Here is a 17659-nt window from a genome sequence, read left to right on the forward strand (position 1 = left end):
CGCCATTGCCAAATCTCTGTTTAAGAATTGTGTCGCAATGAGGTTCTTAAGCCTTAAGATTCATATGGAAGTTGGAAGATGCAGAGCTCCTCCAATCTATGGAAATCTATTCCCAACAAATGGTATGTTCAATTGTATGTACGGAGGAAGTAAACACAAGCATTTAGATCCCCATACTACCCTATTTTTCTCTAGCAATTCTACCATGATCAATGATTTTTCCTGTTTTCATTTTCCTCTGCAGATACTTGAAAGTAAAATATATATAACCATGATTGGAGCAAAGCAAAATTTTCTAACTAATCCATATTATTTCCACCTCGCATCATTTCTGTGATTGTTCATCCAGAGAAAGCTGTGTTTCATCATACATTTCCAAAGATATAACATTAGTGGCCTTTTCAGGCTGACTAGTTTCTACTTCTGAAGCTACTTCACAAGACAGCTTTGAAAATTGCTCATGCATGATACTTGCTTCGGGTTCATCCACTTGCATATTATCGCTTTCAAAAATCCTGCTAACTCCAGATTCCAGCAAATCCTTGCCAGTCATCTGCCTTGATTTTGTATCATTACGTACTTTGATCTGGCAACAGATTGTCGGTTGCTTTATAGTTTCAAGTTCCTGGATTCCATCCGATTGCTTTACAGCATCAGTACCAGTTTCGCCATATAATTCTGTTTCCAGTGACTTTTCCATCCCAGCACCAGTTTTGTTAGCAGAACACTGGACAACATGTTGCTGTACAAACCCAACAATGGTCTCTCTGGATTGAATACCTACTTCAGTGGATATGTTCTTCCCTTCTCCTGATGTGCCAACTGGTCCAATATCATCACTAATAGTTGATTTACTAGCTTCTCCCAAATTAGTACCTTCTACAAATTCAATATGTGCTTCAGCCCCAGTTTTCTTTCCACAACATATATCATCAGTGCCCACAAACTTAAACATGGTCTCTTCTTCAGAACAAATGCTTTCTCTCATTCCTCCCATTTCCAAGGATGATGTATCACACGTTCCTGTGTTGACCACAAATCGAATTCTCAAGAGGAATGAAGAATGAACATCAAGGCATATATAGAGGGGAAAAATACTTTACCAGGATGTCTATATGCTGTTTTGTTTCCACATAATGGCTTCTTAAGTAAAACTGTTCCAGGGAAAACCATCAAATTGAACTTGTTCAAACTTTGCTTTTCTTCATCTTCCACAGGTATAAAGCCAAAACCACCCGTCCATGTCCCCACCAATTCTGGAATGGCAGCTATTACAAGCTTTTCCACCTTAAAAGAAATTAGCATCTAGAACCACATGAAAGAAAGAAAAGGCTAATCAATAACATGAAGAAATAAAGATGAGAACATAAATAAAATCAGTTGGAACTGTGAATTCTATAATTGTATCTCTAACCAAATCCATACATTATATGATTGAAAGATTTTATAAATTATAATTCATTTGACCAAAAAAGAAATTTGTAATTCACTATTGTGATAAAGTAACTAGAGTTCTTTGACTCAGCCAGAACCCAAAAGTTGTTAGGATCAAACCTCAAAACAGTAAAAATATCAAGATAGACATATCACTTATGTCACGCACTATCCAAAGCGCTATGACAGCCTTAAAAAAACATTGAAAAGAGAAGACAATTACATACATAGAAAAATGAAAATCATGACAAGCTAAAGGTGGATGTACGACTACTAGAGCATTTATACAAATACAATGTAGTGAGACTGAAAGAACGGCAGAATATCACATGATGATCAACTTCTAGTTGTTGGCATTTCAACTTATTATGCTTATCACTAAATTCTTTAAAAGGCAGTTTAAATGCAGTACATTGCATTCCCAGTAGATAAGGTATAACCGTATAACTATCTTTACTTAAATAAAAAGGTATAAACCAAACATCAATTTTACATTTCTACCTCTTCAATAGCAGTCAGAAGGCGTCGGCACATGCCCTGGCGACGGTATCGACTGCAAGTTGCAATAAGTGGCATCTCTGCAACAGTTGTTCCATGCACCCTGCAACAAACAACAGTTAGCAAGTTCTTTCACTGGATAAAAGCAATTACAGAGGAACAAAATAATCTAAGATGATAATGAAATTGAAGCCACAGATCCAAAACCATTTAGCATGGTGTGGAGATAACCAAAAACCATTTAGGCGATATTTACTAGTTTCTAGTCATTTTAACATCACAGCTTTATATTAAAACCAGCCCAGCTCTCCATCTATAGAATAAAAGATAAGAAAGACCGGCTCATCCACTGGAAAGATACTCAAGCCGACAAGTATACAGGGATGCAGGATGCAGACTAAAATAAACATTCAGTGCAGCGCAATATAAAATGAATGCCAGAAGGATCTACATGCTTATAAACTTATAAAGTAAATTAATAAAAGTACAACCTGATGGATGCTACAGATATCAACACATCATCTTTCTCCAGGACTGCACTGTAGAAGCCTTGAAAATTCAAACGAGCAAACTCTGACCTGAATGTTTGGTTAGAGAAGTTATTAGTAATTCCTAAGAAGAATTACCAATTTTAAACAACATTTACTTCAAACAAATAGCACGATCTGTAATAAGTCTCACATTCTGATATAATTGATAAGTGAATGGACCTTTATTGCAACTAAAATGTCCTTCATACAATGAGCAAACCCACTCAAATACGTAAGACCAGCTACCCAAAAAAAAAAAGCAATAGCTAACTGGCAGTGGAATATTGATCATAGTAGAGGAGTGATCTACTGTTTTTTCAGCTTTCTGACAAATGATTGTAAAAAGATTATAACATCAAGGGATTTTATCATTTTATAAAAGAAATGAAAACTGCTAAAGAACATGATAATTTCTAAAAGGTTAAGAGTAGAACTGGTGGAAGACAAAAAGGACACACTTAAACAGGAGAAAAATTCAGCAAGGAAACAAAACTTATGTCATAACAATGTACAAACGGTCTGCAGCCCTAAATTTAAGTCTTTGTAGTGAACCTATGGCCTCAAACCAATGCCTAAATTGTGCAATATCAAGATGATTTAAAAACGGATCAGAATTTAAGATTGTAGAGAAAAATGCTGAAAGAAGCATGAACTGTAATGTATGTTTTAAAGGGCGCAAATACCCTTGCATAGGCATGAAAACGACTATCAAGAATAAGTATATGTGAGGAAACATGACCAGAGAATAAGATCAATTCATATAATGCTCAAAAGATGAACTCACCCCCAACTATACAGAACTTGGGGTATCATGTCTATGCCAGTTCTAGGATCTACCATAGACAGAAAGCTTTCTTCCATGACAGTAAGAGCAACAGCTAATCTTGTATTGCATTCTGCTTTTAGAGCTAACCGTTGAGCAGAATGAACCTTTTGGTCATCACGAATGCATCTAAGAAGTGCCCATGAAAAGCCATCGACAACGTGATTAATGTAGCCAACATGAGACTGAAGACCTAAGTAAACCTACACAAACAGAAATGTAAGAGTGGTAAGTTAAGACGGTTACTTACAAACAATACAAGACTTGCAAACAGTACAAGAGCAAAGATTTAATTTCCTCTTTCACATTAGTTACAAATACTTGGTAAGAAAAAATCATTTCTTTTTATAGCTAACTAAAGCAGTAAAGCTCATCACTACATGAGCAAGATAGTTTGTATTGTCCCATAAACATTGCTTCCCACAAAGCTAGTTATGTCGCTTCTAGGTTACTCATATCTTGACACTTCAAAAGTAATTACACTAATTATACGCACAAGACCTTGAGTAACAGAGAAGTACAGCTCTCATCCATTCAAGAATAAAATATGAAACTATAATATCTTAAACACAAAATGGGAAATTCACTTGAATTCATAAAAAGTAATGTGTCTGTTCAACCATTCCATTCTTCATTTGCATGTAAAGAAAATGCTTTATTTAGTAGGATAGAAATTAAGTAAAAACAGAGAGAGGATGTACAGAACAGAGGATAAAGAAGAAGAAACTCTTAAAACACAAGCAAAGCACTGAAAAATAATCATAGTCACCGCTTTGCACCATATGAAACTATACCCAGGTAGCCTAGTTACTTATGAATATTAATTAGAATATTGATTGCTTCCGAAAGTTGTCAAAAATAGATCTGTTTTGACGATACAATAGCCTTTAAAGGAAGACGGCAAGCACGACAGCATCCATACAAGGACACAGCTCAGGATACAATAATCAAGATAATCAACCGTTTGTATGTGTGCCTAAACTTAGGATGATGGTTCAGGAAAGCAAAACTATAAACTTCCTTGCAAATATAGTTATTAAAGATATACAAAGCTGCAAGTCCTTGCACTATGAAGGAAAAAAATAAGAATGCCACGGAAGTTTCATTGATATGGTTCCTCTTTAAGTCAAAATTTAGATTTAAAACATACCTCTTGACAATCTCTACCACATAACCAAGAATCCAGTACATGTATGGATTTTTCTTTCAGACATGCCTGATGATCTGTTCACAGAAGTTAAATCATATGGTAAGAAAATTTTCACTTCTCCACAAGATGGCAGTTACTTGTTAGTAACAGCGACCAGATCTAATGTTTAATGAAGATAATCAAAACCAGTTCATATTGGTCTAACAAGCAGAAATGAATAACGGGGGAGTAAAAATAACCAGAGACTTGGCCCAACAAATTGAATTAATAGCTTTGCACCATATGAAAATTCATAACAAATTAAAGTTGAAATATCATCAAAAGTACAATTCACTATCAGACAAAATACTTCTTTTTCAATAAACTCAAACAAGCTTCTAATGCAATACACCGTCTGAAAGGGTTAACCAGCATCAGCATGCCATCCTTAGAACAAATATAAAATCTATATCACATCATGACTAGGTCATCCATTTACATAATAACTGATTTTTAGCCATGGAAATTCCATTTTGTGGAAATAATTATTTGTATACTTCCATTTCGATCAAAATCCCTTTATTTTACCAATAAGCATTTTTAAAGCTTCACCAGTGTACACAATGTCAGTTACCATATCTGACTTTTATGTACATACCACATGAAACAACTTCAGTCTCTCTACAAATACTGAAAACTTTAGGTACTTGAATTCTTGAAAGAGTATCTTAATCTAGAAAACTTACATTTGTGCTCACACTGTGAACATTTAAATCCATCAGAAGTACTTGAAGCCTCTTTATCGGTAACAAAATGACCACATATCCAACAGGTGCAATTTGGGCAATACCAGCTGCCTTCAGGTAGCTCCTGAAGTTCAAAGTACAAATTAGAATATTGGTATACATAAGAAACAACTCCAGAACATATCCAACAAATAGCTCTAAGTATCAAACAGAAAAGGTTAACAGAGCTGATAATCTAACGTCCTGGAACTATAGAATCAGAATGTCACAGTTATGAAAGAGATTCAAAAATATAACTTTTCCTCCAACGGCATAAAGCCAAAGTGTGCCTAACATAAATGAAAAATAAAAAAATAAAAGTAAAGCCACAACTCATTCTGGGAGAAGTAAACTATGGACACAACTCAACCAATAATTAGTTCTTTGTCTAAAATGTATGCTTTCAAGAGTCTATTTTGAATGATTGTTTACAAGATACTGTGAGAAGTACCTAAACTAAATACAAGTACAGTAGTGATCATTGTACATGCTAGACACATTCTTTTCCACCACATTTTTTCAAATAAATCATCCACTAACCCAACAAAACTTTAAGATGCAACAAAATTTGATATGAGAAAATGATACTATTTCTTTCCTGTTTGTCGTGCATATCGGCATAGATAGGGATGAGGATACTTTTTCAAAGATCAACAATTAGTGATCCATCAATTCTCATGTAGTTCATTACTAATGCTTTCAAACATACATATCTTAATCAGTGAGATCACTGAACTTTAGGAGCACTTTTAGGTGTAATTGTGTATAGCCAAAACTATTTACATTAGTGCTTTATCATATTGAAACTCATGTCCCCTAAACTCATATCGAAGTTCACTTATGAAAAAAACATTTGTACATGCAGAAGCCTTTTGTTATAGGAGAAGAACAATTGACCTGTTATAAACATAAGAACTGCTACCATACTTGAATACAAATTTTATTTAGGATAACGCACACATAATGCAAACTTATGTTGCCATATCTTTGAAATATTTAAATACTTAGTATGAGGAAATTTTACGAAACATTAAAGAGCAGCAAAATCAGACCTGCAGAGACATACAAGCCTGATGAAAAGTAGAGGGGCAGTTATCACAGCATATTAGCTCACCCCCTTCACCACAAAGTCCACAAGAATCATCGTTTTCATCATTCTCATCAGCTCGCACCAATTGAGTCCGCCGTTTTCTGGACTTGTATTCAGCTGACCAGGCTTGAAGCTGGCATAAGGAGAAGGCTTTACCAGATTCTAGAAAAAGATTTAAACATGGACGATTTAGCCTGAACCCACTATGAATCTTGAACTCAGAAACTGTAAGTACTTCACTGCAACACTTGCAAAAAATACCATCCCTGGTAACTAGACCGTCTTTAATAACAGAACCATCCTTAGTATTCCGATAATGAATTACATCATCCAGAAATATGACCCCAGCATCAAGCATCCACGACAGAACTGTTTTAACTCCTACACTGCCCAGGCTTCTAAGAAGCAACTTGCAATGGCTCTTTTGACTTTTAGACTTCCTATGAGCTCTAGACTTACAGCCTTTCTTTCTAGAAGAACATCGACCAGGACTTGCACTAAAATCTGTGCTTTTTATGATAGCTGAAACGAGTAAATCATCATCCTTGATTTCACATCTAGATGGTTTCTTCTTTCCAGATTTAATATGATCATAGCCTTGATGATTTTTCATTGATTTGAGACTTTTTTCACCAACCACATGCTGGGAGGAGTCGAGAGATGAGGACTTCTTGCAACTTCCTCTATTTCTTTTATTGCCTTCAAGGTCATCACCTACCTCTTTCAACTTTGACTGGTTACCACTGACATCAGTGCATTGCAAACCAATATTATTACTAGAAGTAGAGCTTGGTACCATTTCAGAAATCTTTTTACACTTTCTTTGTGTTTTCTTTTTCGAACCAACTTGACTTCCACGTTTTTGTTGATAATCCAGAGACCCATGCAGATTGCCTGCCAGCTTATTGTGAGCCTTGCCTCCCAGCAACTGATCTTCTTCCTCAGACAAAACATCTTCCATACCATTAACTTCACCAACTGCCAATCTACTCCCACCAGCCAGATTTGTATTACAGAGGGGAGCAAAAACATCTTCTGTCACTAAATGATTCTTTATACTATTCGCATTAGTCAAGGCCAAAACCTTGTGACTAGTATCAATATCTAAACTTTCAGTTGCTTTAACTGCCTCCCCTTTTCTCAGGGCACGAATCTTTCTCTCAATAAACATAACAATCACAAAGGGATCTAAGAACCTCCACCAATAAGCCAATTCATGTGCAATTTCTGGTTGATTCATCTCTTTCTCAAACTTTACCAGAGCACTAGATAGATCTGAACAAAACTGATTAATATTAGCCCATTCCTTTGCATCATCTCTCTGCAGCGAACTGCACCTATCTGCAAACAAAAGCTCACCACACAACCTCCAAGCTTTGGGGAAGTCACGAATTAACTTTCCTTTTGGTGTTTCATAAACACTCTCAAAATAAGTTCTACTAGATCTTTTCCTCCTTTGAACTTGCCATCCTGCAGCTTCAAGTAAGCGATTCACATCATACTGGAGAAGCCCACGAAGATCTTTACTAACGTCTTTCTTGAACGAAATAGCTGATCTACCTGTCACAGGAAATTCCAGTCCCTCAGCCATTCCCTCAGCACCTAGAGTTCCCAACTTATCCAATATAGTGACAGAGGGACCCGTAGCCAAAAGCATGGTTGAAAAACTCTCTTGGGAAACAGGAGAAGGAACAGGTTTGCTTGCACATAGATCCTTTCCGTCATTCACATCAGAATTTGGCAATTTACGCTTTGAAACATCAGAGTCACCCACTGTGGCCCCTCTGTCAAGTTTTGCAGGCTGCTTTAACAGATAGCAACTAGATGTAACACCCTCACTAGAAGATTCGACCAAACGAAACATCACTGTTTCAGTGATGGAGTCTGTGGCACCAGACATCCCAGAAACCATTTCTTTTGAAACTAAGGGTGAATTAATGACCATTTCTAGACCAGGTTTTGCACTAGGAAATTCATCAACTGAAAACTTCATTCTCTTACCACTCACATCTTCACCATTCCTCTCCAGGGAAAACCCTGGTGCAAAAACTTCTCTGGATTCCTCAGTAACATTATGAAACTCCTCCAAACAAGTATTTTTCGAGTCTGACTGATTCGTTACAATTGAGTTTTCACTGTTTGAAGATAGTGATATATCTGTGGCCTTATTTGACTCACATTCAAAGTCAATCACACCAGTAACAAGACATCTCTTACTTGTGCTAGCACTGCCACCACCAAAGAAAACATCTGTGAATATACAGTGCTCAGTTTTGGATCCCTCAAAGTCATCATCATGCAGATCCTCAATTTCTTTGCTGAGAAACATCTCTAGTTCTACAACTCCACCTTATCCACGGTATCTTTCTTATCATTTCTTATCTGCTCTACATGGAAACATCATCACAAAAGGTAATTATATAATGTTGTAAACTACTCTGTAGGATAGTTAGAGGAATTTTCCCTGTGAAAATTACTGAGATTAATGCATCAAAATAAAGGGACGAACCTCATCATTACTGAAGAGTGGACATGATTCAATAAATGCAACATCATCCTCAAATCCTCAACATTTCCAAAAATAAATTTATTGATCAAAATAAGAGCTACATCCACAATCTGCACATCGATCTAGCACCAGAAAAGGTGTAAATTACTGATAAAACATCTGCAATCAGAAAGGAAAATTATTGAGAATTTAAAACCCAGGTAATTAAAGTAGTTAATCAACATCATTCATAAATCACTCTGAAAGATGCAGAATGCTTAAGAAAGTAGCAACTTGTCTAAAATAGGTAAAGACAAACATCAATTTTTGCATAACTCTGTAGCTACTAAAAGAAAATCAGTCAAACTGGACTTAATAGTTTAGATAAATGATCTCACTTGAGAACCTTGCCCAGATCCAATATGTAACTGTCTCCTTATTTGTAGAGTGGAATTGTAGTTTACTTTCACTGTGTTCACAAATACTTGTTTGTTCTGTAAATTAGAAGGCCTTAGCATAAAAGTCTCCGCATGTGTCTACACATACAATTAATATGTTTATACAAGTGTGTGATTGTCACCTTGGTGGTCATTACTAACGATCTTGGCATTGCGATGCATTTCAACAACTAAAAGTTGAGTTCAGAAAAATACAATTTTTCTTTCTTAAAAATTTAATATCTTACCATCTTACAGCGAAAATTAACCTAGTCAGAACAAGTGTCAGAATATTAACCTAGTCAGTAACAAAAATTTAAATGACAAACAGGACAACCAATTTCAAAACTTCCGAATGTAGCAATTCATCTTACCAACTTACTTCCATTTATGGGAAGAAAATTCATGTAGTTACTATAAAACATAGATCAAAGCAGCCAATAGTCCCATGTAATTTTTGTACGGTTGTTACACTTTAAATGGCTATGCAAATGAACAGTAAATATGTGTGTGTGTGTAATATATGGTCTGGCCTTCTACTAAGATAAAAAGTGAATCATATAATCATATTTTCAATTGCTTATACCCTCAAGCATGTCCATAAGAAAGTAAGTGCACAATTTTAAGATAAACAAAACAGCGAAAAATGGAACTTCTTAGACTTATGATGAAGTGCATCTCTTCTAAATATATATACTTCTTTGGAGGTAACTAGCACTTTTCAAATTGCTTTTTCAAATAAGCTCAAATTACCTTCGAGAGACCCAAGAATCCGAGTATTACACGTTTCTGATCCAATATCGAATACAAATATGTTAAAAAATCATAAAACACATTTCCAAAATTAGAAAACCAGGTGACTCATACGATTAGTGATGATCAAACACATTATCGTTGTGCAACAAAAAGATTCTCCCCATGCTGAGCTTCCTACCAGATTGCTTACGCAGACCCCATGCATTCAAAAACAAACCCTATGGTGTATAAAACCTCATAAATACCACAGCAAACTAAAACCCGGCAAATTTCAGCTACAATTATGTACAGTCATGATCAGAAATGTAAGACAATATCAAAATCAAAACCCAAACATCCCCAAAATCTTACAATTATGCAGATCAAAATCCATATCACATTCCACTACCCCTGAAACACCATTACCCAGTGCACACAGCTACACACCAAGAACAAACAAGCTAATCACACCACCAAACCAAACCAAAATCCAAAAACCCAGAAAACCCATCTCCCCATAGAAATGCACTCTCTGATCAACATGCAAAGAACACAGATTCACACATTCAGAGCTGGGCTTTCAATAACCAGCTGAACAACACAAAGGGTATTAGCAATTGAACACAAAACAGATACAAACAAGAGTAATGGGGCCAATTCAATCCAAAACTCAGCTCACCAATGCATTGCATTTCCCAAATTCGACATGCAGAGCACAATCTGGGATGACTAGGGTTTTGCAATTGAGGCAAGAAAAACAAACGGGAGTGGGCCAGATCAGCGAAACAGATAAGAGCAGTTAGAAATGGGTCAAGCTCTATCTCCGGGGCTCCTCCTCACATCAGTTCACCAACAAAACACAATGAAAAATGAAACCTATTTGGTGAACCCGGAAAGCACTCCCAACTGCAACAGATGGCATGTAATCTCTGCCTTGTTCTCTCTTTTGCAAACTCCTCCCATGTGAGAGTGTGTGTGAGAGAGCTCATCTTCTCACTTCTACCCTTTTTGGCTTTCCCTTTTTTATTTTTCTTTTTCTTCTTCTTCTACAAAAGCCACTATACTTTGTCTGCGGCGCGCATAACCCCCTTTCCCCAAGGGTTTAAATATTTTGTCACGCTCGTTATGGCAAGAGAGAACGATATTTGCTGACTTTTTTGGTGTGGTGTTCTTGGTTAGGTACTGTTTTTGTCATGGAAAGATCCATCTGTACTTGAATACTAGAGTGAGATTGAATTTTGTCATGTGTGCTCTTATTTGAGTTTTGTACCGTTGCTTTTTTTATTGTAAGGATAACAATCATCCATAATAGTTTTTTTTCGGAATAAAATCAATTATGGCCATGTAAAAGTTTTTTGTAAGAGGGTAAAAAAAAATATTATTGAAGAAGTTTCCACGCCGTCTCGTAGCATTTAGTCTCAAGAAAATCCAAGTATATTTTTTTAATCAAACGTCAACTCATTTATATTTCAACAAACATAATTAAGATAACTCACCCGAATGCCGACAAAAAGAGCTAAATTTTATGACTCAAATAAACTAGCTACCTCTAAGAAAACTATCTAACAACTAACAATCCATAAGGAAAACTAGCCAACAAAACTAAGATTCACTCACATTTTCATAGTCTTGAAGCACAAAATTAATAGTATACATATGATGTATAAGACATGAATAAATTTTAACAACCACACTATTACATAACTACGACACGACTCAAATTATGTCCATTCGGATTTTACAAATTGCACTGCCCCTTGAATCTACAATCCAACTGCATGCACTTGTAAACCAAAATGGCTCACAACATCTGCTCTAGGTATAAGGTCCCGAGGCCCAACTGAACGGCCCAAATACATGGACAAAGCCCAAAAGCCAGAACCAACTGCCACAAAACCACTGCCAACAGCCGATGCACGTTAGATGACTAAGCCTTTAGAAATTAGAACTGATTCCATTGACCATATAGTCGCCAGGGTCCAAGTGTCCAACACGCATCCCTCTATCACCAAGAGAACTAGCCAGCGACCATCACAGATCCCCAAATCTAGAAGGAAAAAAAAAAACCAGTCGAACGACCTCCCCATTTGGTCACGAGCAGCTCGAGTTGAGCCACTAGCCATCACCCGCTACAAACATCATCACCTATCCCAATGACGCAGCAAAACCAACCAGCAAAAACCCACCGGAGAACAAGGCACTCATTAGCTATTATGAAACCAGAGATCCAAAACCAAAAATATCCGCCGCCACCCGACCAAGGTCGGAGCCGACCCAGATCCAAGAAATCAACGACACCATCAAAAGGTAGAAGAGGAAGAGGAGAAGATAACCCAGTCACCCAAATGATGCAAGGGGAGAGGGATTTTGTGGCCACCGCCATAGGATTAGAAGGTTTTGTCGCCGCCGCTAGAAACCCTAGCATAGCGATAGAAGAGGTATTAAAACTAAATGGTGTTTGTTGTACATTAACTAAATTAAATTCCAAATGCGAACAACCATCTTCGTTAATCTCTTAGTTGTACTCAATCACATTCACACCAAAACCAACATTAACAGAATGTCGCCTTTCTTTCCATTTACTTGTTATGCCAAAATTTATAATCCAAGTATATTTTGTTTTGCGTCTCACTTGATCAATACAATGAATACAGTTGTGCTATTAACATACATTTTTCTGTGTGTTAGTACACCCCATTTCAAAGAAAATAGTAATATTTTTTTTAGTTACAATTGGTGTCTAAAAGACACAAGCAAAAAGGAAAAGCAAACTAGAAGCTATAGCAGGCACCAAATCTTCTGGAACGAGTAGTAGCACACATGTCATCAAAAAAGGCTTGAGCAGCATGAGCAGGAGGATCTTCGAAGGTGATAATACCAAGTTCATGACTGATACTACATTAGCAAGAGTTTGCTGTCATGTTTGATTCCCTGAAAATGTGAATAAGGCTAGTATCATCCATTTTAGCCATAACATTCCTGTAGCCATTAAGCAAAGAGCCAAGACGGTGTAGATGAAGATTCTAGCTTTGCAAAAGATTAACAAGGATGATAGAGTCATACTCAATTTGCAACTCAGACATATTAAGTTTTGAAGCAAGTTTAAGCCCATAAATAAGACTCCAATTGTGTGTTAATAATTTAATGTTCAAAATCTTTGTGAAGAAAATGTGTGTTAATATGAAAAAGAAAGTGTGGAAATAGCATCATCTAAAGCTTTGATCAATTGCGTTGCTTCTCTAGTCATCAAAGCAGGAGGGAGATTGACAGTAGTCACCCTACCTCAATTCTGGTCATTCTATCATTAACAGTAGTCACCCTATCGCTTAGGACTACCATTCTACCAATAGAAGCAGAGTCCATGAGTTCGTAGGAGACGGGTTTGTCTACACGTATAGGAGTGTGCTCAATTGAGAGCGTAGTAGTTCGTACATAAAAAATACAATATGTAGTCCCGGCAAGCATGCACTTGTTCCAACGAAGGTCTGAAAAATCGAAAATATTCTCGATATTTCGGTGATATTTTCGTTTTTCTCACTTAGCGATATATCTTTGACCAACCAACAGCTTTTTGTACGATATTTTGCGATATTTCAACCAACCACTCCACCACCACCACTCTTCATGTGGCCAATTCAACCAAACCACTCTTCCACTCTTCACTCTCTTTCCCTCTCTCCTCCTCCTCCACCACCACCGCCATGGCTTCCGCCTCTCCCGCCAAGAAGGTAACAACACCTCTCAGCTCCTCCTCCTCCTCCTCCTCCTCTTCTTCGAGCCCGAGACTGACCCTGTGAGTATTGGCAGGTTCTGGTTCCGATTGCCAACGGCACGGAGCCCATGGAGGCCATCATCGCCGTCGATGTTCTGCGCCGTGCCGGAGCTGACGTCACCGTGGCTTCTGTGGAGAAGCAGCTGAGGGTTGAGGCTTGTCACGGGGTTAAGATCATCGCTGATGCTTTGGTCTCCGATTGCGGCGGGAGCTCGTTTGATCTCATCACTCTACCTGTGAGTAGCTCCGTCCTTTGTTTCTGAATCATTTACTTGTATTGTTCTTATTTGTGTATTACATGTTCAAATTTGGCAGCTTTTGTTTGATTTTGCTTCAAAACGTGATGGTCTTTAGGAAAGGTAAAACCAACAAGAACAGCAGGAATTCTGAAATGATTACTGGAAAAGTATGATTATTTGAAGAAGCTGCTGGATGTAGGATTGTGGTTGTTCATGTCATCCAAATCGGCTTGTGATTAGGATCTGATTATTAATTTAATTAGAAAGTTGCTACTGAAAATTCAGGGAATTAATTGGATACTTTACATGCAACTGTAGGAGGGTCGTATCAATTTTAAGCAACCAGCTGTTTTCTTTTTGTTATTTTCTTCTGATGATCTTTTATCGTTTGATAGAATTAACTTATATCTATCTGTACTTGCATTGGTCTATTGTATGCGTTTTTGAAGTTTGCTTTGTTGGTTGCTTATTGTAATTAAATTAGGGAGGCATTCCAGGTGCTACCAATCTTAAGAATAGTGAGGTCCTGGAGAGCCTGGTAAAAAAGCAAGCTGCCAATGGAATGCCCTATGCTGCAATTTGTGCTTCACCTGCAGTGGCTTTTGGATCTTGGGGTGTGCTGAAGGGATTGAAAGTAAGTACTGTAAACCTCGATTAAGTGCTTTTTTATTTCCTTCTTTTTCTTCTGTTTTTCAGTGTAACCTGTTTGAGTTGTTTCTTTGAAGTAACTCAATCTGAGCTCATGCGCCTCAACTGCTTTTTGACAGGCAACTTGCTATCCATCATTTATGGAGCAATTGGCAGCATCTGGTGCAACTGCTGTTGAATCGAGAGTGCAGCTAGATGGCAATTCTGTGACAAGTCGTGGACCTGGTACTACCATGGAGTTTTCTGTTGCACTTGTTGAGCAATTGTATGGGAAAGAGAAAGCTGATGAAGTTTCTGGTCCCCTGGTAAATGCTTCCTCAGCATAGTTTCTTTTGGCTTGTTGCATTCTTTCTTAAGCAAAAAAAAAAAGTATAAAACTATGACAAATAGCATTTGCAGATAAGGTCATTTTGGTGGTTTGATTTTTATAGAATTGGTACAACAGATATTGGTTGCATATCTGATGTAGGAAAAGAAGTTCAGTAAGGGAACAGGGATTCAGTAAAACTTTTTATAGTACAACAATTTGGTGGAGTTTAGAAATGAAACTTTTAAGTCATTTGAATCATTTGATTAACTGGGGAAAAAAGGGTGACAATTGAACAGGAAATTGTAGTGTTCGTGTTCAATTCAGAAAAGGGGAAGATTAGAGGTCGGGGAAGCTATCATTGTCTAAGAAATTGGAAATAAAAAGGTTGTGTTATTATTGGACCTTTTCCATGTCTCTTACTTCTATCAGCAAAGTGGTTAATGTATATATTGGAATACTCTTTTGTTTCTGTATGTGCTGGGTCTGTGACTTCAAATTTATACTCAGGTGATGCGTCCCAACCATGGGAAGGAATATACCATAACTGAGCTAAACCCAATGAAGTGGACTTGCACTGATTCCCCAAAGGTGAACATTTCATTTACTGTATATAACTATTTTTGTGTTTACTTTGGAAATTAAGTTGTGACTTTGTGAGATATTTGCCTTTTCACACAAGTTCACTATGAACTGACAGTTGGCTACAGTCGTCAGTTGGCTACAGTTCTCTTGAGTTTGACATGACAAGAAGAATTGTTATTCCTATTAAAATGCTACGAGTCTCCTTTATGACTTTTTTTTGTCTGTGGTCAGATTCTTGTACCAATAGCTAATGGTACAGAGGAAATGGAAGCTATTATGATCATTGATATTCTACGACGAGCCAAAGCAACCGTTGTAGTGGCATCTGTAGAAGACAAGCTAGAAATTGTTGCCTCCCGCAAAGTTAAGCTGGAAGCAGATGTGCTCCTGGAGGAAGTAGCAAAAAGTTCGTATGACCTAATAGTTTTGCCTGTAAGTTAGTTTTCTTGTTCGCCATTGTTTAATCATTACTATTCACGAGTTGACTAGGTTAAGTGGTTAATTATATTCTCTATGTTTCAGGGTGGACTTGGTGGTGCTCAAGAATTTGCAAAATCAGAAACACTTGTAAATTTGTTAAAAAAGCAGTGGGAATCAGATAAGCCTTGTGGAGCAATATGTGCTTCACCAGCTTTGGTCTTTGAACCTCATGGCCTACTCAAGGTATGCCTTATAGCATTGTTTTTTTTTTCCTAAAAAAAAAGGGTATGCCTTACAGCCTTTTTTTGAAATCTTATTCATTGAAATTCCACCGAAACTTGATTAATTCATTAACCTAGAGCTGACAGTTCATTGAATGAGGTAATATACTAGCTAATTCTAATTCCATTAGATCACCTAATGAATGTGCTTGTTGGATTCTCTTACGCATAGTTAAGATCCTTTCTCTTGGAATCTGATATTGTATGATAGTCATCCAATGTTGGTATCTCAAAAACCATTGCATTACCTTCATTTTTACATTTTGAAATGTCAATGTAACATTTTTAAATATCAACATCTAAGATCTCTTTCATATTCTAGTGTTGGCATCCAGTTGTAAACTATGTTTTCTCTTTTGTGCAGGGAAAAAAGGCCACAGCTTTCCCCGCAATGTGCGACAAGCTGTCAGACCAAAGTGAAATTGAAAATAGGGTATTGGTTGATGGTAACCTCATCACCAGCAGGGGGCCTGGAACTTCAATGGAGTTTGCACTAGGAATTGTTGAGAAATTTTTTGGCCGTGAGAAAGCTATAGAGCTTGCAAAAGTTATGGTTTTTGTTCATCCATAAAACTAGCACATAGAGATGTCAAGAGTGGGATTCATGTGTTTATGAGGTTATGTACCACGGCTTTGTATGTAAATAAACTGTATCGAAGGAGCTCCAGATCTTCCGATAGATGGGCCTAGAAGTCTCTGATTTCACTGCCTACTTAGAAAGAAGAGAGAGAATAATAAATATAATATAATAATATTTGAAAATGACATTTTCGTTTGTCGATTTTGCCTATTCCATGTCACAAGTCAAAATCTAAATTTGACACAAAATTTTGACTATTCGAATGAATTAAGAGCATCTTAGTTATGTAGTTTTTGTTCGACCATCTTCTAGTCTTCATCTATATCCACACTTGTCAAAAGTCAGTCTAATAAAACTGCTCCATGTTAGCTTTGGATGCCATCATCATCATTCAGTTCAAGGGATTTGCAGTCATGCTATGTATCTGTACATACTGACATACACAAAATTACAAGGCCAAACTTTTTGTTTTTGTTTTTCCGGTTCCTTTCGTTGTCTATTTGCTTTTTTATATTATCTAATTAAATTAGTCTACCTAACAACTGGTATGTCAGTAGTTTTAATAATAAAAAACTAGGATTTCAGGTCGGGAGATTCAAGTAACATTTGATAACAGGTTGTGGTGAAAGCTGTTGAAAAGCTAGTTGCGATGATAAACAAGTTCACAAGTTGTTGTTTTTTTCAGAAAGTTAGAAATGGAGCATGATTAAATGTCTACATTTGACCATGATGTACTGGAACAATCAATCTAGAACCTTTGGAATAATCATTCGCTTCTTTTTGACATTTGGAAAATAGTAGGTATCATCTTTGAAGTTGGAACCCTGCCACAATCTTAGAGGGTCGACTCATCAAAGGAGTGAGAAGAAATTAACTAG

The 17659-nt window shown here is 36.9% G+C and overlaps 2 protein-coding genes across 3 annotated transcripts; one reads left to right on the plus strand and one right to left on the minus strand.

Annotated features, from left to right (window-relative positions):
• Window positions 1-275: 275 nt before the first annotated feature.
• Window positions 276-10966, minus strand: LOC126785967 (increased DNA methylation 1). Of its 2 annotated transcripts, none has more exons than XM_050511657.1 (10): window positions 10629-10966; window positions 8799-8920; window positions 6252-8671; window positions 5161-5284; window positions 4436-4509; window positions 3247-3488; window positions 2424-2510; window positions 1936-2035; window positions 1104-1305; window positions 276-1023 (listed from the first exon to the last, which is right to left on the minus strand). In XM_050511657.1, the coding sequence occupies exons 3-10, from the start codon at window positions 8616-8618 to the stop codon at window positions 326-328; spliced, it is 3894 nt and encodes a 1297-aa protein (XP_050367614.1). In that variant the 5' UTR covers window positions 8619-8671; window positions 8799-8920; window positions 10629-10966; the 3' UTR covers window positions 276-325. The 2 variants fall into 2 exon arrangements, with proteins under 2 accessions (XP_050367614.1, XP_050367613.1); XM_050511656.1 differs by having other exon boundaries at window positions 8799-8957.
• Window positions 10967-13588: 2622 nt separating this feature from the next.
• LOC126785968 (protein DJ-1 homolog B-like) lies at window positions 13589-16918 on the plus strand. Its single transcript, XM_050511658.1, has 8 exons — window positions 13589-13677; window positions 13757-13957; window positions 14445-14594; window positions 14728-14913; window positions 15426-15506; window positions 15732-15932; window positions 16023-16163; window positions 16566-16918. The coding sequence occupies exons 1-8, from the start codon at window positions 13651-13653 to the stop codon at window positions 16770-16772; spliced, it is 1194 nt and encodes a 397-aa protein (XP_050367615.1). The 5' UTR covers window positions 13589-13650; the 3' UTR covers window positions 16773-16918.
• The last annotated feature ends 741 nt before the right edge of the window (window positions 16919-17659 follow it).

Source organism: Argentina anserina, chromosome 3 (assembly GCF_933775445.1).
Source record: "Argentina anserina chromosome 3, drPotAnse1.1, whole genome shotgun sequence".
Lineage (NCBI taxonomy): Eukaryota > Viridiplantae > Streptophyta > Magnoliopsida > Rosales > Rosaceae > Argentina > Argentina anserina.

Excerpts from the sequence above, each read along its gene's own strand:
- LOC126785968 (XM_050511658.1), top strand. The coding sequence starts at position 13,651 with ATGGCTTCCGCCTCTCCCGCCAAGAAG. Across the intron at positions 13,678-13,756 it reads CCGCCTCTCCCGCCAAGAAG|GTTCTGGTTCCGATTGCCAA; the intron begins GTAACAACACCT and ends GAGTATTGGCAG. Across the intron at positions 16,164-16,565 it reads AACCTCATGGCCTACTCAAG|GGAAAAAAGGCCACAGCTTT; the intron begins GTATGCCTTATA and ends TCTTTTGTGCAG.
- LOC126785967 (XM_050511657.1), bottom strand. The coding sequence starts at position 8,618 with ATGTTTCTCAGCAAAGAAATTGAGGATCTGCATGATGATGACTTTGAG. Across the intron at positions 2,511-3,246 it reads CAAGTTCTGTATAGTTGGGG|GTCAGAGTTTGCTCGTTTGA; the intron begins GTGAGTTCATCT and ends CCAAACATTCAG. Across the intron at positions 1,306-1,935 it reads TTCTGACTGCTATTGAAGAG|ATGCTAATTTCTTTTAAGGT; the intron begins GTAGAAATGTAA and ends ATGTGGTTCTAG.